The sequence below is a fragment of the Cyprinus carpio genome, chromosome B24 (assembly GCF_018340385.1).
Source record: "Cyprinus carpio isolate SPL01 chromosome B24, ASM1834038v1, whole genome shotgun sequence".
NCBI lineage: Eukaryota > Metazoa > Chordata > Actinopteri > Cypriniformes > Cyprinidae > Cyprinus > Cyprinus carpio.
Genome location: NC_056620.1, coordinates 23192685 through 23214099, shown reverse-complemented (window position 1 = coordinate 23214099; position 21415 = coordinate 23192685). Strand labels below are relative to the sequence as shown.

Sequence of the window (21415 nt, the reverse complement as noted above, 5' to 3'; positions counted from 1 at the left end):
AATTTCTTATTTACTTTGTGATTATAAAACATATTCCACCTGCAGTTTAACACCTTTGAGCAGCTGTGCATCAACTTCACTAATGAGAAGTTGCAGCAGTTCTTCAACCATCACATGTTTGTGCTGGAGCAAGAGGAATACAAGAAGGAGGGCATTGAGTGGGAGTTCATTGACTTTGGCATGGATTTGCAGGCTTGTATTGATCTCATTGAAAAGGTGAGTTTTTAAATTTGAGAGATCTCAGGTGTTGGACCAATAAAACTGTTCAGATAATTTCATTATTTCATTCTGTTCATTTTAGCCTATGGGCATCATGTCCATCCTTGAAGAGGAGTGCATGTTCCCCAAAGCCAGTGATGCAACATTCAAAGCTAAGCTTTATGACAACCACTTGGGGAAATCAAACAACTTCCAAAAGCCCAGGATTGTCAAGGGTAAACCAGAGGCCCATTTCTCCCTGGTTCACTACGCTGGCACTGTTGACTACAACATCAATAACTGGCTGGTGAAGAACAAGGACCCTCTCAATGAGACTGTTGTTGGCCTCTATCAGAAATCCACCATGAAACTGCTGTCTCACCTGTTTGCTGGATATTCTGGTGCTGACTCAGGTGTGTTGCAGAAAAATTAGAAAATAATCCTAGAAACAAACGAGTGAATGTTTTGTGAGATTTTTCATACATAATACACTGGGACATGATCTATATTTTTTGTAACAGCCGCGGAGGGAGGAGGTGGTGGCGGCAAAGGAAAGGAGAAGAAGAAAAAGGGCTCTTCTTTCCAGACAGTGTCTGCCCTTCACAGGGTAACATATAGAGTGTAGGGATGTGACAAGATCTCGTGGCGCGAGATCCGACTGGTCTCCCGAGAATGTGACGATATGCTCCCAAAACAATTTGCTGTTTACATTAGAGCTGCACGATTAATCGTTTAAAGATGGCGATCTCAACTCAAACACCCACGCGATCTTATTCCTGAATGACAACGATATAGCTATGTCTATTAAGACTGTTTCACATCGCGAGTGTCAGTGGAGCGTGAGAAAGCACGTTTTGTTGCTGCCCATGTTAATGAATCATTCATGTTGCTGATCCAGAAAGAGCAACACAAACAGTCTTTTCAACCACACATCATTATTTCTGTTACAGACATTTAAATAACAGAAGTACTGGGATAAAAGTTTATAGTTTGGGTATAAATGCTTATTTTCGCAAAGTAGCGATCAAAATTAAAGTATCTTAAGACGTGCATGTATTGTAACGCTTATCCTCTTGAGGTGGCGACAACTGCCCGTTTAAAAAAAGTATTTGTCAATGAATAGTTCATTCAAAAGATTCTAATTGAGAAACAGGTCATTATGAATTGAGACACTGACTCCATTTATTTTTATTTTTTTATTTTATTTTGTTCAAATGAATATATTTTTAAAAAAGACTTAAGCAATGAACATTTTATCAGAACCACTAGTAATTTACGTTATTTTGTTTAGTTTTAGAATCGTGAGAGAATCGTGATCTGCAGTTTATATATAAAAAAACATGATTCTCAATTTATCCAGAATCGTGCAGCTCTAGTTTACATTGCTGGATATAATTAATTAAAATATAAGTTTAATTTCATAAAGTACAAGTTGATTTCAAAATGCACCTACATTTTTTCGCATTTTTCAGTTGAATAAAAGACTATTTTTACCTATATATTTCATCGAGGATTTCTTCAAAAAAAGTCTAAATATCTCGTCTTGTCTCGTTCTCGTGAACCCAGTCTCATGTCTCGTCTCGTCTCGTGGGAAAAGTGTCTCGTCACACCCCTAATAGAGTGTTTTTCACACAGAAATGAATAACATACTGTGTATATTTGGCTTCTTAATCTTTTTTTAAACAGCATGAGATCCTAATATATATATATATATATATATATATATATATATATATATATATATATATATATATATATATATATATATATATATGTGATGAGTGATGGATAACATCTATCCACAGGAGAACCTTAACAAGCTGATGACCAACTTGAGGTCAACTCACCCTCACTTTGTGCGCTGCATCATCCCCAATGAGACTAAGACTCCTGGGGCGATGGAGAATCCTCTGGTCATGCACCAGCTGCGCTGTAACGGTGTGCTGGAGGGCATCAGAATCTGCAGAAAGGGCTTCCCCAACAGAATCCTGTATGGAGATTTCAAGCAGAGGTATATTTAATTTTGATTGCAGATTCTGTTAAATGAAAAGTTTTCATGTTTTTCTTTATTCGTCATACATAAAATGCTAACTAAATATGTATATTCAAAATAATTGAATAATAATAAAAAAAAACATCAACAGCATTAATTTACTTCAATTATAACTGTGACTGTGACAGATACCGCATCCTAAATCCTGCTGCTATCCCTGAGGGACAATTTATTGACAGCAGGAAAGGAGCAGAAAAACTACTGGGATCTCTGGACATTGATCACAACCAGTACAAGTTTGGCCATACTAAGGTATAAACGAACATGTTTAAAAATGGGCTGGAAAATGGATTTTCACTCTATTTGTCACTCTCTCTTTTTTAAACTAGAATTTTCATATTTCTTTGAGTGTTCTTCAAGGCTGGTCTGCTGGGTACCCTTGAAGAAATGAGAGATGACCGTCTTGCTCTCATCATTACTGGGATTCAAGCAAGAGCTCGCGGTATTCTCTCAAGAATTGAGTTCCAGAAGATTGTTGAGCGCAGGTTAGAAATCACACTCTCAATAAATTTGAGATGAACAATATTAATTGGTTTTAAAATATTAACGTGTACCATTACATTGCAGAGATGCCTTGCTTGTTATTCAGTGGAACGTACGTGCCTTCATGGGTGTCAAGAATTGGCCCTGGATGAAGCTCTACTTCAAGATCAAACCTCTGCTGAGATCTGCTGAAGCGGAGAAAGAAATGGCCAACATGAAGGAAGAATTCCTGAAGTTGAAGGAGGCTTACGCCAAATCTGAAGCCCGTAGAAAGGAGCTTGAAGAAAAGATGGTTTCCCTTCTCCAAGAGAAAAACGACCTACAACTACAAGTCCAAGCTGTATGTTTGTGATTTTATATATTCATGAATGAAATGCAACTCTAAATTTTATTTAATCATACAAAGACATTATCTATAAACAGGAGCAAGATAATCTTTGTGATGCTGAGGAGAGATGTGAGGGTCTGATCAAGAACAAGATCCAGCTTGAGGCCAAAGCCAAAGAGCTGACCGAGAGGCTGGAGGATGAAGAGGAAATGAATGCTGAGCTGACTGCCAAGAAACGAAAGCTGGAGGATGAATGTTCTGAGCTCAAGAAGGACATTGATGATCTTGAGCTCACTCTGGCCAAAGTAGAGAAAGAGAAGCATGCCACTGAGAACAAGGTCTGTTTTCAACTCTGAACATGTTAGAGATGCAACAAAGGTGCATTAAGAGTTCCTTAATACACTGATACAATTCAACAGGTTAAAAACCTGACAGAAGAGATGGCAGCTTTGGATGAAATCATTGCTAAGCTGACCAAGGAGAAGAAAGCTCTGCAGGAGGCCCATCAGCAAACACTGGATGACCTCCAGAGTGAGGAAGACAAAGTCAACACACTCACCAAAGCCAAAGCCAAGCTGGAGCAACAAGTGGACGATGTGAGTAGTTTGTTGACATTTCTGAAGTAAATGAACCCTGAAATATTTGCTAAATAAAATACTTTGTTATTGCCCTTCCAGCTTGAGGGTTCGCTGGAACAGGAAAAGAAACTTCGTATGGATCTGGAGAGGGCAAAGAGGAAGCTTGAGGGAGACTTAAAGTTGACCCAAGAGAGTTTGATGGACCTGGAAAATGACAAACAACAACTGGAAGAGAGGCTTAAAAAGTGTGTTTTACTTTATCAGTACTATTGTTGTTACTTGTATGTCTTTTATTATAGTGATTGTTTCTCGAGAAAATTCTATATTATTGTAAATGATGTATTGAAATGATATTGTTAATGTTGCCATGAATATAGCCGTTGTTGCTGATATGGCGTTAAAACATAAAACATTCTGAAACACAGGAAAGATTTTGAGATCAGCCAGCTCAGTAGCAAGATTGAAGATGAGCAGGCAATGGCCGCCCAACTCCAGAAGAAACTGAAGGAGTTGCAGGTAAAATTGCTGAGTCTTAAAAAGTTGGATAGTCGGACCGTTAGGAATGCTAGCTGTAAGGTTGGTTTTCCTCACATTTCCAGGCTCGTATTGAAGAGCTTGAGGAAGAGCTGGAGGCTGAGAGAGCTGCTCGTGCCAAAGTTGAGAAACAGAGAGCTGATCTGTCCAGAGAACTGGAGGAGATCAGTGAGAGATTGGAGGAGGCCGGTGGAGCCACTGCTGCTCAGATTGAGATGAACAAGAAACGTGAAGCTGAGTTCCAGAAGCTGCGCAGAGACCTTGAAGAGTCCACTCTGCAACATGAGGCCACCGCTGCTACACTGAGGAAGAAACATGCCGACAGTGTAGCTGATCTGGGAGAGCAGATTGACAACCTTCAGAGAGTGAAGCAGAAGCTGGAGAAAGAGAAGAGTGAACTCAGACTGGAACTGGACGATGTGGTCTCCAACATGGAGCAGCTTGTAAAGGCCAAGGTGATAAATTCTTGTCTCCATGTTAACTTAAGGTGTTCCTTAACTTTTTGCAGTAAACTTTTTATTCATCCACTTCGTCACTTCAGTTTGATTCATTACAATCAATCTATGCAGGCAAACCTGGAGAAAATGTGCAGGACCCTTGAAGACCAGATGTCAGAATACAGAACAAAATATGAAGAAGGACAACGCAGCATCAATGACTTTACCATGCAAAAAGCTAAGCTACAAACTGAGAATGGTGTGTACTCTTAGATATTATTTTATCATGTATTGTTAGATAAATGCCCAAAATCACACACACTTTCTGTAATGTAATGGTTATACTTCTATCTAGGGGAGCTTTCTAGACAGCTGGAAGAGAAGGATTCCTTGGTCTCTCAGCTAACAAGAGGCAAGCAGTCCTACACCCAGCAGATTGAGGACCTCAAGAGACAACTAGAGGAGGAAATTAAGGTATATTTTATTTTATTTTTTAATATTTATTATTAACTGTCCATCGCATTTTTATGCACAGTTGACAGAATATTTTCAATCCTCATAGGCTAAGAATGCCCTGGCCCATGCAGTTCAATCTGCTCGTCATGATGCTGATCTTCTGAGGGAGCAGTACGAGGAGGAGCAGGAAGCCAAAGCTGAGCTGCAGCGGAGTCTGTCCAAGGCAAACTCTGAGGTGGCTCAGTGGAGAACCAAGTATGAAACTGATGCCATCCAGAGGACTGAGGAGCTGGAGGATGCTAAGTACGAAACAGAGAACACCTACAAAAATTATGTAAACATAAAAAATCACTGTAAAGTAATGATTCACTGTAATATTTTAGGAAGAAGCTGGCTCAGCGTCTGCAAGATGCAGAAGAAGCTGTGGAAGCTGTCAATGCTAAATGCTCCTCACTGGAGAAGACCAAACACAGGCTGCAGAATGAGATTGAAGATCTCATGGTGGATGTGGAGAGATCCAATGCTGCTGCTGCTGCTCTGGACAAGAAGCAAAGAAACTTTGACAAGGTGAATTAAACACCCTTACTGTATGGATAAACAATCTTTCAGTGTCCATCATCCTCCCATGGTAACTAATCAAATAATCTATCGAACAGGTCCTGGCTGAATGGAAGCAGAAATATGAGGAGTCTCAGAGTGAGCTGGAAAGCTCCCAGAAGGAGGCCAGATCTCTGAGCACTGAACTCTTCAAACTGAAGAACTCTTATGAGGAGTCTTTGGATCATCTGGAGACCATAAAGAGAGAAAACAAGAACCTCCAAGGTGAAAAAGATTTATTATTCATCTAAGCTTTCACGTGTCACATAAATGGAATATTTATCTAGACTTTTTGTGTATTAACAATTATTACCTTGCCTATTAAACAGAGGAGATTGCTGATCTCACTGAACAAATTGGTGAGAGTGGAAAGAACATACATGAACTAGAGAAAATTCGTAAGCAGCTGGAGCAGGAGAAAGCTGAAATTCAAGCAGCTCTGGAGGAAGCTGAGGTATATTGATTGCATAATGTACAATTTCCGTTGCCATTAAATACTGGATATTTAAGATGTAATAGTAACCATACATGGTTAAAGAGAAGTCTTCTTGATTAAACATTTCTCATCAACTGACAGGGTTCTCTTGAGCATGAGGAAGGTAAGATCCTGAGGGCCCAACTGGAGTTCAATCAGGTCAAAGCAGACATTGAACGTAAGCTGACTGAGAAAGATGAAGAGATGGAGCAGGCCAAGAGGAACCAGCAGAGAATGGTTGATACTCTTCAGAGCTCACTTGAATCAGAGACTCGCAGCAGGAATGAAGCTCTCAGACTGAAGAAGAAGATGGAGGGAGACCTCAATGAGATGGAGATTCAGCTCAGCCAGGCTAACAGACAGGCATCAGAAGCCCAGAAGCAACTCAAGGGTCTGCATGGACATCTCAAGGTATGTTTTACCAACCATTTGTAAAGCAAAAGTGAAATCTTAAAACATTCTGCAACCTCTTCATATGAATAATTTGTCCGTTACAGGATACCCAACTGCAGCTGGATGACGCTCTGCGTGGTAATGATGATCTCAAAGAGAACATCGCCATCGTGGACAGACGCAACAATCTGCTGCAGGCTGAACTGGATGAGCTGAGATCCCTGGTGGAACAGACTGAGAGAGGAAGGAAACTGGCTGAGCAGGAACTGCTGGACGTCAGTGAGAGAGTCCAGCTCCTGCATTCTCAGGTATCTGGCCACATCTTCACGCTAACCAAACCTTTAAACCCTCTCTTAGAGAATATCATCCAGAGACTATATGAATGTCAATATGGTTTATGTTTAGAACACCAGTCTGCTGAACCAAAAGAAGAAGCTGGAGGGAGATAATACTCAGCTCCAGACTGAGGTTGAGGAGGCAGTGCAGGAGTGCAGGAACGCTGAGGAAAAAGCCAAGAAGGCCATCACTGATGCTGCCATGATGGCAGAGGAGCTGAAGAAGGAGCAGGACACCAGCGCTCATCTGGAGCGCATGAAGAAGAACATGGAGCAGACCATCAAGGACCTGCAGCACCGTCTGGATGAAGCTGAGCAGATCGCCATGAAGGGAGGCAAGAAGCAGGTCCAGAAACTGGAAGCCAGGGTAAGCTGCTGATGTTTTTGGAAACATATTTTTTTCTCGTTATTAAAATACTTATTTTATTTGATAAGCTAACCATCTTGCACATCTCTTAGGTGAGAGAGCTGGAGAATGAGGTGGAGCTGGAACAGAGAAAGGCGAGCGAGTCTGTGAAAGGAGTGCGTAAATATGAGAGACGCATCAAGGAGCTCACCTACCAGGTGACATTCTCTCACATATAAATAAATGTCTTTGTATTCATACCATAAATATCATTTTCACACAGTGAAGTCACTGTGTACTATTTTTGCAGACTGAGGAGGACCGTAAGAATCTGGCACGTCTTCAGGATCTGGTGGACAAACTCCAGCTGAAGGTCAAGTCCTACAAGAGAGCTGCTGAAGAGGCGGTATGCTTATAATTATCTTTTTTTTTTCAAATCTTAAAATTTGGAACACCTTAATATAAACTGGTTCATAAAAAATGTTGGTTCATATGATTTTGGGACTTCAAAACATTCCAAAACTCTTATCAACCACAATATATTTTCGTTTAGGAGGAACAGGCGAATGCTAACCTGGGCAAGTTCCGTAAGATTCAGCATGAGCTGGATGAGGCAGAGGAGAGGGCTGATATTGCTGAATCTCAGGTCAACAAGCTGAGAGCCAAGAGCCGTGACACTGGATCTAAGGTAACACAGTATACAGTCATCCTCAGCAAGCTCAATTAAAATTTGGATAACTTTTATTCTGAAATTATAGTGATCAATCAGAAAAACAGTCTGCCTGAATAAATAGTTGAAATCAATTTGAAGGGTTTTACTACTCAAAGCCAACATTATTATTTAATGATACCATGTATGTTTTTTTTTTTTTGCAAAGATAACTCTCTTAACACTTGCCTCGCCAAAGTTAAAGAGATTCTGTTGCAGAAACAGAATTAGATTTTTATAGCTGATGCTTAACTAAACAGTCTAATAAACAATAAATGCAAAATAACTTTTTTTTTGCAGTTGAAAACAGAAAGCAACAAAATACTTTCAACCAAATATCCTCATTCATGTCTCTTCCTCTCACAGAAAGGGCACGATGAAGAGTGAAGCTCTCGCATCGATCTTTCTGAAAGGCTTGTTCAGTGTGGTTTCATTATCTGTAGTTCTGTAGAATAAAATGAATGTGCAAGTTAAGTCCCTGCTTCTCTGCTATTGTTTTGTTGTTGTTGTTTTTTTAACATGATGCCATTGCATTTGCCTTCAATACATTGGGTGAAATCATACCACTTTAGAGGAACCATATATTCAAATCTTATTAAGACTTATCTTTTGGGGGAAAAAAAATGGTTGAAAATCAAGCACACGGAATAAAAAATAAAGCATATTAAAAAGCTCATGCAAAACTCGAAGCTTTACATTATTATAAAACAGAAAACATGCCTTAAATTAATCTTCAGAATTGTAGTGCTTTTAACTGAACTTTTTAAATAATTAAACCTGATCATATACAAGTATGTCACAAGAGGATGTATTGTTAATTTATAGCTCATTGATTGAATAGAAAGCATTGAATAAAAGATAAACTAAAGATTACAAAAAAAAATAAAAGGAAATGTTTACTTTTCGATTGGAAGAACACAACGTTCCTCATCTGGAATGTCTCAGCTTAGATTCCTTGCTCACAGTATGTGTGTGTTTAGAAGCTCTAAAGGACAGTAATGACTCTAGTTTAAAGCAGCTTACTGATGAAAATGCATGAAGTTTTAACAAAACGTGTGAACACGAATACAAATGCTTTAGTTGATTTGCAGCTGATTTCTTACCTTAATCAGAAGAGCTCTGAGGTTCCTTGTGGCCTTGCATCTGAAAAAGAAAAACCCCATGGCTCACTTTTAATTACCAAATTAATCCTTATCTAGATAATTTAGGGCAGAATAATTGTGTGTGTGTGTGTGTGCGCGCACTGGGAATTGTATAAGTAATTCAAGGTGATGAGCAGGTCAATGATAGGCAGATGGCTAAAGGTGGAGTCAACCCTGAACAGCTGAGAATGGAGAAGTGAAGGGGAGGAAACCAACTATTCTGCGCCTTGAAATGAAACCATATAGGATGTGTGCTATTTTAAGGCTTCAACGGGTGAATTGCTTATTGACAGTTTTTATTGTAATGGTGGAAACATGGTGAAGCTGGTTATCTTTACATAATTAATAAGGCAATGTCTTCAAATTTGCCCTTTTATTGGATTCGAGGACAAATGGTGAATATGTGAACAACTGGTATATATTTTTGTGCCATAATTTGAACTGTATTTTATCACCAAAAAAAGAGAAAGGAAAAATAAACCCTCACATGTTAAAGCTCTTCAATCGGTATAAAATATCAGACACCTTGTGACCAGCAGCACATTGTTCTCCCCTGTGTTGGACATCAGTAAAGTCAATGCAGCCAACAAGTGTGCCAACATCTATAACTAGATGCTCTTATTTATGTGCATGGAGCCCTTTACAAAGACAGCACCTGCTTCACCCCAGATCTCAACATGTGGGCCGAGCTGTCCTCGATTGGCCAGAAGCACTCAGGAAGAATTTCACACCGTTTTCTTTTACTGCGTGACAGAAGCCGAGGTAAAGGTATATCTTTGTTTGACTGGCATCAACAGGTTTAATTAATTGTCCGAAGGTAAAACCCAGTTCATGAACATAAACCAAATGACTTCATATACTTTCTTAATGACTTCTCCTGGGTATCTCCGATTTGAATTTCCAAACATTTTTGAGTAACCTCCAAAAACGGTACTTTTTTTATAGCCTCTCCATTTCTTAAGCGTAATAATTACACTCAAGTGTGAGCATTTGTAAATCCTTAAAGAATCTCACAGGGAGATCTTGCCTTCAGTGGGTTTCATAATTAACACCCTTCATACTCTTAAGACATTATGGCAGCAGGTGTGAGGTGGTGTGCTGTTAACACTCATCGCACATTTCTTGTTTCTCCTTGTTAGTCTGAGTGTCTTGACCCCGACTTCGCTTGCTGGTCTTAAGGTTACAATAGTGTTTGCCTGTCAGTCTAAAAAAAAAAAGAAAGGAAAGCTGCTCTGCAATTTGATCCTGCTTATCTGTATCAAGTTTTCAGTTGTATAAGATAATATTACAGATCCCAAACTTGAATACATATTTGTACCTGAAATGAAATTGATTGAGGAGTGTATATAAAAAAGCAGCGAATGCCTTATGAACAGAATCGCTACAGAAAGGTCACTTGCTGTCTGTCAATGGATGCAGTCGGGTAGATCATGCAAGCTGTGCCTCTCAATCAAGGAGAGGCACTCAACAGGAATGTCACAGAAATATCTGTATGCTCAAGTGTACAGTGAAGAAGACAAATGCTCCATCACTTGCAGAGCAAACTGAAATATTCACACCAGCTAGACACTGACCTTGACCAGGCCCATCCAATAACTGTTAAACAGATGAGGCCTCTAGTGGAAACCAGAGGAATAGTCGGTGCCTATAGAATTAATCTAATCTCTCGAAAGAAGACAGAAATTAAATAAAAAACATGCCATTTGGAGACAGACACCTTTTGGATTTCCCTATAAATATTTTAAATACATTTTATACAAAATTGTTACTGGCCATCTGCTTATTTTTTTGTAATTTAATAAAGGTATCGAAACATTACACAGAATACACTTCCACTGTATGTTATGCACATGCACATTTCATAAACTATTTATTGGGTTTTACCAATTAGGTATATTAAAGTAAACTGTTTTACAGAATCATTTGCAACAAGTTATACTTAAACTCTAAAGTTATAGTGTTCACTGCTTGAAACAGTACATTCATGTTTCGTTTTTAGCTTTATTTGTTTCAGTAGAGTTGAGAGTAATTTTCTTAATCTTAATACATTCTTTAATGTATTTCTGTTTAACAGGTACACAGAGGGTGAGTAAAATAATTTCAGGTTTATATGATGAAACAATTATGTTTCTAACATCCACTTTATGAAACTCAATAACTGTTATTAACCCTGAGCCTGACATGAATGTCATTCAATACCGCATTAAACCACCCCCCACTTTTCCCCAGAATACCCAACCCATCCTTCCTAACCAAACTGAGCGAGCAGGTCACTTTGTGTGATGCCAACAACCATATTTAGAGGAACAATTGCATTATAAAAGGAGACATGACACGTTTTCAATTGTGTCATCGTTATCGTTCTTTTTGTGCGGTAAGTTGAGAAGACTGATTCCTCCAAGAAATTAACTTTAAAGTTGTAGTCAATGGTCATAGTATTACTGACTTTACAACAGAAAGGAGGAATTGCATTGTCTAGTACTATTGTTTCTTATTTGTAGTCATTTGGGTTGGAGTATTTGGTGGTCAGTAGCAGAAATCAGACAATGCTGACATTTTCTTTCTTTTGTGTGGAACTAGAGCTTTGAACCATCTGTCTCTGAAGAAGATAACAGTGGAAGTAAGTAGTTTTTAGTCCTACTTAACAAGATAATGTTTATTTACTTGATAATTTGAAATCATTTACATAATTTGAAAGCTGGTCATGTCACTTTATAAAATTGTGATCATGTCAAATAAAGTTGACTTGTAATCCAACAGATCGGTGAAAGATGGGGGATTCACAGATGTCGGAGTTTGGAGCTGCTGCTCCATTCCTCAGGAAGTCGGACATGGAGCGTCTGGAGGCCCAAACTCGCCCCTTTGACATGAAGAAAGAATGTTTCGTTCCTGATCCTATAGAGGAGTATGTTAAAGCATCTATTGTCAGTCGAGATGGTGATAAAGTCACCTGTGAGACTTCGAAGGGAGCGGTAAGTTTTAATAAGCTTCAGCAGTCATATTGTGACTAATCAAATGGATTTTAATTAATGTTGTAAGTTTTTATACATATATATATATATATATATATATATATATATATATATGTATATGTGTATATGTATATGTATGTATGTGCATGTGTATATGTGTATTTTTTATGTATGTATATATATATGTATATATATTTGTGGATATTATTGAAAGATGAATATGAGACAAAACTACAGAATGTCACATTTTATTATTAGCTGTTTCAACAAAAACATGTTTTACCAAATAAAAAAGACAGCTCTTTTATAGTTCATCCCATTGTCTGATGTGAGAATAAGTACAGTATTAGGACAGATGAACCTAAGGCAGATGTGCAAGATTAAAAGCTATTATTTAGTTGCAGATCCCTTGCATGCAATCAGAGCAGTGAGTCTGCGACCCATAGACGTCACCAGACTCTTGGTCTCATCCTCTGAAATGCTCTTCCCAGCCTTTAATGCAGTCGATTCCAACCGTTGCTTGTTTTGGGGAGTTTCTGTCTTTAGTCTCCTCTTCAGCTGGTGAATTCATGTTCAATAAGATTTAAATCTGGAGATTCACTTGGGCAATCTAAGACTTTCTATTTCTTGGCCCTGATAAACTCCTTGACTTAATTGGCAGTGTGTTTTGGGTCAATGTCCTGAGGCAATATGAAGTGCTTTCTGTGGCATTTTCTTGAATATTGACAGCCAACATGGTTTTGTACCCTTCCAAATTAATTCTGCTACTGTCATCATACATTAAGTCATCATTAAAATTGAGAGGACCTGTTCCAGAGATAGCCATGCATGGCCATGCCATGACACTACCTTCACCAAGCTTTACAGATGAGGCTGTACGCTTAGGATCTATACTTTTGCTTTCCCATCACTTAGATAAAGGTTAATCTTTGTCTCATTGGTCCATAAACTCAGTTCCCAAACTCTACTGGCTTACCTTTGTGCTTTTTTGCTGGTCAGAGGTTTGCATCTAGCCTGCGGACAGTAGATCGTCAGAGCATCACCACAGCCTTCTGGAGGTTGTTGGTGATTTTACAGAGACGTATTTTGGGGTTCATTTTCACAGCTTTTATGATTTGTCTGTCATCAACTGCTGTTGTTTTTCTCAGCTGATCAAGTCGTTGTTGGTTGCTTATGTTACTGGTGGTTTCCAAACTCTTGATGTGTCCATGCCCTTTGTTTTTTAATTGACTTCCTCTTTTCTTTTAGCATCCAAACTGCTTGCTTTTCTCTCAAAGTCAGCTCCCTCGTCTTCATCCTGGTTTGTGTGTGTCACCATCAAATGCAGGACTCAGAATGCAAAAGCAATGAATGTAGCTGATACGGCACATTCCCTGCTTTTAATATTTGAAGAATTAATGCAACAGGACACAGCTGAACACTTAGAAAGACCTGTGAGGCAGCTGTTCCAATACTTATGCTCACATCAGATAGGGAGATGAAACTCTAAAAGTGCTGATCTTCTTAGTTGGTAAAACATCGTGTTGAATCACCCAATAATAAAATGTTACATTCTGTAGTTTTGTCTCATATTCATCTTTTAATCTTATTTATAGATTTCTTGACTTCAAAGCAAACAGAGTAATTTTGTCTTTACTGTCCCAATACATATGTAGGGCACTGTATATATAAGGGTTAATATAGTTCAGAACAAGTAGTAGGATAATTACAGTTGGAATAATAATAAATAGAATAACTTATAACAATAGATGATTTATAAAATACTGTGAAAAAAATAAAACATAAATGAAAGCAATCCTGATGGAAATGTACAGACACCAGGACACTAGTTTGACTGTCAAAAAACTCATGTTATCCACAGACAGTAACTGTGAAGGAGGCTGATATTCACCCTCAGAACCCGCCAAAGTTTGATAAAATTGAGGACATGGCGATGTTCACCTTCCTGCACGAGCCCGCTGTGCTGTTTAACCTCAAAGAGCGTTACGCAGCCTGGATGATCTACGTGAGTGAAGTCTTAAAACACTCAGACGTTCACTTTATCACATATGAGCAGATCTAAACCTGCTGTCAATCTCTTATAGACCTACTCTGGGCTCTTCTGTGTCACTGTCAACCCCTACAAGTGGCTGCCGGTGTACAACCAGGAAGTTGTCCTTGCTTACAGAGGAAAGAAGAGGAGTGAAGCTCCTCCTCACATCTTCTCCATCTCTGACAACGCCTACCAATACATGCTGTCAGGTGCGTCTACGTGACAGTTCTTTAAACATTTTATATACAACCAAAACCAGCACACGCTTTGTCAGTAGCTAGTGAAAATCAATTAAATGTTCATGCATATAACACTTATAATTATAATTTTTGCTTTTACAGACAGAGAAAACCAGTCCATTCTTATCACGTAAGGCTTTGTGTTTTAATTATATGATTTTTTTGAGTTTATGTGTTATATTTTTATGAATGAATTCTTAATAGAGTTCTAAGACTGGTTTATGTTGACAGTGGAGAATCCGGTGCTGGAAAAACTGTGAACACCAAGAGAGTCATTCAGTACTTCGCCAGCATTGCTGCTAGTCCTTCCAAGAAGGAAACCACTGAAAAGAAGGTAAATTGTGGAAATCTGAATTCAAAATGAAGTTATTGTACTGCAATTTTGCATGATGGCCATTCATCATACACAAATATTTCAAATGTTGTGTTTTCTAGGGAACTCTGGAGGATCAAATCATCCAGTGTAATCCTGCTCTTGAGGCCTTTGGCAATGCCAAAACCATCAGAAACGACAACTCATCTCGCTTTGTGAGTGGACAACATTTTAAGTTACAAATCACTTTCATTTTTCCACTGTATTTAAAGACAATATCCCTTTTGAACAGGGCAAGTTTATCCGGATCCACTTTGCTGCCAGTGGCAAGCTAGCATCTGCTGATATTGAGACTTGTAAGAAATATATTTGATTATTTACTGGTTTGTCTTTTATGACTTCTACTCTGTGATATGTGTGTGTACCCACTTTAGGGACAAATCACATTCTAGGGACAAATTTGTGGCCAGAAATGAACTATATAGGGCATCTGGGAATGTCTTTATTTGACTAAATATATAAATAAAGTTGTTGTTGTTTTATTAATTCTACAAATGCAGAACGTTTTCTGTTAGAGTTAGTTGAAAGATGATTAATAATATTAATAATAATTATTATTATAAAAGTTACAAAAACATAAAGCTAAAAAGATCTGAGATTAATTAAGCTAATTAATGGCAAATTAAACACACATCAAATTTGGCTGTGAAATTACCTGTGGACTATAAAAGAAGATAAATTGAGTTTTTTTTTTTGTTTGTTTTTTTTTGCTCATATAATGGAAGTCAATGGAAACCAAAACAGTTTGGTTAACAGCATTCTTCAAAATTATTTTTCTTTTATGTTCTGCAAAAAAAAAAGTCATAAAGGTTTGAAATGATTTGACGGAAATAATCACAGAATTTAAATTTTTAGGTTAACTACACTCTTAAAATTAAAGGTGCTTCCCGATGCCATAGAAGAACCTTTTTGTCTAAATGGTTCCATAAAGAACCTTAAACATCTGAAGAATCTTTCTGATTCACAAAAGGTTCTTTGTGACGAAAGAAGGTTCTTCAGATTATAAAAAGGTAAGAAAGAGATGGTTCTTTAAAGAAATGGTAAATGGTTCTTCTATAGCATCGCTGTGAAGAACCTTTTACGGATATTAAACCTTTTAAGGAAATATTAAATTATTATTAGCAGTAAATGGCTCAATGAGTCTTTGAGTCATTCATTCATTCGATTCGTTCAAATGGCTATTCATTCAGAAGTAAATGGCTCTCTTTATGAATGGGCCACTGAATCATTGGTTCACTCGATTTGTTCAAAAAGCTGATTCATTAAGAAACGACACACCACTGTGTGTTTCCCGGAGATACACAACAGTTCTTCTGGGGCTTTATAGGTAATATTGTCATTCGTAAAATTGAACAAAAACAGACAATATTCTGTCTAAAATAAAAAAACACATTTATTGAACTGTTGTATAAAATGAATATTGCATTTGAACTTGTGCTATTTGGGAAAAACAGCACTCTTGTGATATTTCACTCACCGCTCATGTGATATTGCTTTACTGTATCATATGAAATAAATATGAGACAAAAACTTATACAAGGGCGATTTTGCCCCAATATCTTGAATTTTGGGGGCATTCTAACCACACTGTATTGGCTACATCAGTTGTTGATCTGCTTCATGTTCATCACAATAAACTGACATGTAAGATGACCTGCATTAGACATTGGAATGTCCCCATTTAGATAAAATGCTTATTTTGTGAATTCTAAATTCTGTGAACAGATCTTCTGGAGAAGTCTCGTGTGACTTTCCAGCTCAAGGCTGAGAGAGACTACCACATCTTCTACCAGATCCTGTCTCAGAAGAAACCAGAACTATTAGGTGGGCAAAACTGTGTTAAAACCAAACAGCTATAATTTTGTTCACTAAAGATTTACAACAAAAATGTACTAAAAAATGATGTCTTTTGTGTCTTTTCTCTCAGAGATGCTGCTGATCACAGCAAACCCTTATGATTACGCCTTCATCTCTCAAGGAGAGACACAAGTGGCTTCTATTGATGATGCTGAAGAGCTGATGGCTACAGATGTGCGTTATCTGAAATAGCGATGAATTTAATTTAATGAATCTTGACATTATCTTTTTAAGATAAATTTTACTGACAATACAAACTAGAATATAAGGCTTCAATCTTACTATGATAAATCTGCTATAGGAAGCGTTTGATGTGTTGGGCTTCACCCAAGAAGAGAAGAACAGCATCTACAAGCTGATTGGTGCCGTTATGCACTACGGCAACATGAAGTTCAAGCAGAAGCAACGAGAGGAACAGGCAGAGGCTGATGGGACTGAGGGTCAGTATTAGGAGAAAATGCTAACATGATGCATTGGTTGGATAATGGATGATAGAAGATTCATTAACGTCAACCTTTTTTATTATTCACAGATGCTGATAAATCAGCTTATCTGATGGGCCTGAACTCTGCTGATCTCATCAAGGCTCTGTGTCACCCAAGAGTCAAAGTAGGAAATGAGTGGGTCACCAAGGGACAGAATGTCCAGCAGGTGGAGACTACTTTGTGATTTCATTAACATACTGTTTACAAAACAACCCAATGTCTATGCAGTGAGACTTAAATCGAGATCCTTAATTAACTATTTATCTCACAAAAAGGTGTACTATGCCGTTGGTGCTCTGTCAAAGTCAGTGTACGAGAAGATGTTCCTCTGGATGGTTGTGAGAATCAACCAATCCCTGGACACCAAACAGCCTCGTCAGTACTTCATTGGTGTGCTGGACATTGCTGGATTTGAGATCTTTGATGTAAGTATTTGATTTTGTTTCCTATTAGTCACTCTTCTGGAACTAGACCAATGGCATAGTTTGGGTTTGAACACTGGGGGGTGGGACAGTCATGCTCCCTAGGTTTTTTTTTTACTTGGTTGTTTGCTTATATGTTTTTGTACAATGGTCTGTTTTGCTATCATCCACACATGCAAAGTTGGTTGATAACATAACTGCTATAAAGTTATAGTACACTTGTTTATATAAGACATATAATGTATTTTATATTATTTGTTTGTTCGTTTTTTGTCTGTTTTATTCATAGAGCACAATTAAGGAGAACTATTCCGACACTTTTGGGCCATCACTGAAAATGCCCGGTCACCACTCAATTTTAATCTTGTCCTAGGGATGTCTAAGATCATCTGGATGGATGACCTTAGATTTCTTTGGGGTTTGTGTACATGTAAAAGATCAGTTAAATAAGAGGGTGCCAAATTGAGTAAAACCTTATATACTAAGATAAGTCATTTAAAATCGACCCTGTAATGAATTGGAAGCCAATGTAAAGCAGCTAAATAGGCTTTATATGATGGTGTTTATGAACACCCATCAATAATCTAGCAGCAGCATTCTGCACAAATTGTAAGCAAGTTAACAGCGATTGGCTCATACCCACATACAAGAAATTACAGCAGTCTAGTTTAATAAAATAAACTTTAAAAATGACTTTATTTAGGCACTTATAGGCTATAGTTTATAAAACCACAATAAATATGCCTACAATAAAACATGACAAATTCTAGGTGGTCATGAGTATCTTAAAAAAAAGATTTCTCCATAGCATTTTTAAATGGCAGTTTCTTAATAGAATTCAAATAGATTTTACCATCAGCTTCACGATAGGAATGGTTCTCGCAAATCTCATCAAACTTTTCGAGCGCGCCAGTGAATACACGCAGAGTATATGGTGATTTGCATGCCACTCATGCACAATTAAATCCAAATTAATCAGATAAACTTGCATAAATTGTGACTTCTCAATATTAAAAAATAACAATGTGTCACTCTGTGATTATATGTTTTCTACCCATTTTGAAACACTGCTAATTTGTTCTAGTTCAACACCTTTGAGCAGCTGTGCATCAACTTCACTAATGAGAAGTTGCAGCAGTTCTTCAACCATCACATGTTTGTGCTGGAGCAAGAGGAATACAAGAAGGAGGGCATTGAGTGGGAGTTCATTGACTTTGGCATGGATTTGCAGGCTTGCATTGATCTCATTGAAAAGGTGAGTTTTTATATTTGAGAGATCTCAGGTGTTGGACCAATAAAGCTGTTCAGATAATTTCATTATTTCATTCTGTTCATTTTAGCCTATGGGCATCATGTCCATCCTTGAAGAGGAGTGCATGTTCCCCAAAGCCAGTGATGCAACATTCAAAGCTAAGCTTTATGACAACCATTTGGGGAAATCAAACAACTTCCAGAAGCCCAGGATTGTCAAGGGTAAACCAGAGGCCCATTTCTCCCTGGTTCACTACGCTGGCACTGTTGACTACAACATCAATAACTGGCTGGTGAAGAACAAGGACCCTCTTAATGAGACGGTTGTAGGCCTCTATCAGAAATCCACCATGAAACTGTTGGCTCACCTGTTTGCTAATTATGCTGGTGCTGACTCAGGTGTGTTTTGTTGATTCCAAAGGGAGAAAAAGTCAAGACAAATAAGGATTTAATGTGAGGTTAATTTTAAGAAAAAAAAAATGTTTCTTTAAACAGCCACGGAGGGTGGGGGTGGCAAAGGAAAGGAGAAGAAGAAAAAGGGCTCTTCTTTCCAGACGGTGTCTGCCCTCCACAGGGTAACATATAGAGTGCCTTTTATACGGAGTCATAATGAAACCAATCTTTTAGCATGACTTGGTTTCTTAATATCTTAAAACATGCACAACAACCTAAATATATGTGGGATGAATGATGGATAACATCTATCCACAGGAGAACCTGAACAAGCTGATGACCAACTTGAGATCAACTCACCCTCACTTTGTGCGCTGCATCATCCCCAATGAGACTAAGACTCCTGGGGCGATGGAGAATCCTCTTGTCATGCACCAGCTGCGCTGTAACGGTGTGCTGGAGGGCATCAGAATCTGCAGAAAGGGCTTCCCCAACAGGATCCTGTATGGAGATTTCAAGCAGAGGTACATTCACTTATGAATACAAGACATCTAAGTTGCACCTGGGTCAAAAATTTACTGACTTACAATACAGTTGCAAATTATGCAACCCGGATGGACACATTTCTACACAATCATTAGTGAATATTTTTTCCTAATTCCTCATTTAATATTGTTTCTCATTCAGTTTACCAAAAATACAAAATATTATCCAACTATTATACAATAACAGATATCGTATCCTGAACCCTGCTGCCATCCCTGAGGGTCAATTCATAGACAGCAGGAAAGGAGCTGAGAAGTTATTGGGATCTTTGGATATTGACCATAACCAGTACAAGTTTGGACATACTAAGGTACCCTAATAAAATGTCTTATTCGGTTTATGTGAAAACGTAAATTACAAAATCACATAGGATAATGAAGCAATTTGACAATGCCATGCACAGAATGATTACTTTAATAGTCTAAGGCTAAATAAATTGACACCCTTTTTATTCCCAAAGGTGTTCTTCAAGGCTGGTCTGCTAGGTGCTCTTGAAGAGATGCGAGATGACCGTCTTGCTCTCATCATCACAAATATTCAGGCTAGAGCTCGTGGTCTTCTCTCAAGAATTGAGTTCCAGAAGATTGTTGAGCGCAGGTACAGCTTCAGGCTATTAATTTCCAGAAGAAAGCCACTTGTACACTTAATGTGAAATATATGATAATGTTTGTGTCACATTGCAGAGACGCCTTGCTTGTTATTCAGTGGAACGTACGTGCCTTCATGGGTGTCAAGAATTGGCCCTGGATGAAGCTCTACTTCAAGATTAAACCGCTGCTGAGATCTGCTGAAGCGGAGAAAGAAATGGCCAACATGAAGGAAGAATTCCTGAAGTTGAAGGAGGCTTACGCCAAATCTGAAGCCCGTAGAAAAGAGCTTGAAGAAAAGATGGTTTCTCTTCTCCAAGAGAAGAACGACCTTCAACTTCAAGTTCAAGCTGTGAGTTTACAAGCTTTTGATGAGTTTGTAATTGTGTTAATATTAATGACTAATGGTTTTTAAAGATATGCAGATAATTTTTTATTTTTTTTTAATCTCTAAATAAACAGGAGCAAGATAATCTTTGCGATGCTGAGGAGAGGTGTGAGGGTCTGATCAAGAACAAGATCCAGCTTGAGGCTAAAGTCAAAGAAATGACCGAGAGGCTGGAGGATGAAGAGGAAATGAATGCTGAGCTGACTGCCAAGAAACGAAAGCTGGAGGATGAATGTTCAGAGCTCAAGAAGGACATTGATGATCTTGAGCTCACTCTGGCCAAAGTAGAGAAAGAGAAACATGCCACTGAAAACAAGGTCTGTTTTCAACTCTGATCGTGTTAATGATGCAAGAATAGTTAATAGGTCCTTAATACAATTACAAAATTCAACAGGTTAAAAACCTGACAGAAGAGATGGCAGCTTTGGATGAAATCATTGCTAAGCTGACCAAGGAGAAGAAAGCTCTGCAGGAGGCCCATCAGCAAACACTGGATGACCTCCAGAGCGAGGAAGACAAAGTCAACACACTCACCAAAGCCAAAGCCAAGCTGGAGCAACAAGTGGATGATGTGAGTAGTTTGTTGACATTTCTGATGTAAATGAACCAAGAAATATTTGCTAAATAAAATACTTTCTTATTGCCCTTCCAGCTTGAGGGTTCCCTGGAACAGGAAAAGAAACTTCGTATGGATCTGGAGAGGGCAAAGAGGAAGCTTGAGGGAGACTTAAAGTTGACCCAAGAGAGCGTGATGGACCTGGAAAATGACAAACAACAACTGGAAGAGAGGCTTAAAAAGTATGTTT

At 38.3% G+C, this 21415-nt stretch overlaps 1 protein-coding gene across 1 annotated transcript in view; it reads left to right on the top strand.

The window, feature by feature from the left end:
• Positions 1–21415, top strand: part of LOC109050376 — a 69528-nt gene that overhangs the window by 5120 nt on the left and 42993 nt on the right. Inside the window, 48 exon segments of the mRNA XM_042752234.1 lie at positions 46–216; positions 302–611; positions 720–805; positions 2004–2209; positions 2380–2503; positions 2600–2736; positions 2819–3074; positions 3158–3400; positions 3482–3658; positions 3740–3885; positions 4066–4156; positions 4240–4629; positions 4744–4870; positions 4967–5085; positions 5174–5370; positions 5451–5634; positions 5724–5889; positions 5994–6118; positions 6242–6550; positions 6637–6840; positions 6938–7234; positions 7327–7431; positions 7524–7619; positions 7767–7901; positions 8289–8305; positions 11139–11149; positions 11831–12036; positions 13898–14041; positions 14121–14277; positions 14410–14437; positions 14539–14738; positions 14741–14835; positions 14913–14976; positions 16406–16504; positions 16608–16711; positions 16839–16977; positions 17070–17188; positions 17298–17447; positions 18529–18699; positions 18785–19094; positions 19191–19270; positions 19407–19612; positions 19821–19944; positions 20095–20231; positions 20318–20573; positions 20684–20926; positions 21004–21180; positions 21262–21407. Of these exon segments, the coding sequence (XP_042608168.1) occupies positions 46–216; positions 302–611; positions 720–805; positions 2004–2209; positions 2380–2503; positions 2600–2736; positions 2819–3074; positions 3158–3400; positions 3482–3658; positions 3740–3885; positions 4066–4156; positions 4240–4629; positions 4744–4870; positions 4967–5085; positions 5174–5370; positions 5451–5634; positions 5724–5889; positions 5994–6118; positions 6242–6550; positions 6637–6840; positions 6938–7234; positions 7327–7431; positions 7524–7619; positions 7767–7901; positions 8289–8305; positions 11139–11149; positions 11831–12036; positions 13898–14041; positions 14121–14277; positions 14410–14437; positions 14539–14738; positions 14741–14835; positions 14913–14976; positions 16406–16504; positions 16608–16711; positions 16839–16977; positions 17070–17188; positions 17298–17447; positions 18529–18699; positions 18785–19094; positions 19191–19270; positions 19407–19612; positions 19821–19944; positions 20095–20231; positions 20318–20573; positions 20684–20926; positions 21004–21180; positions 21262–21407 (7784 nt within the window).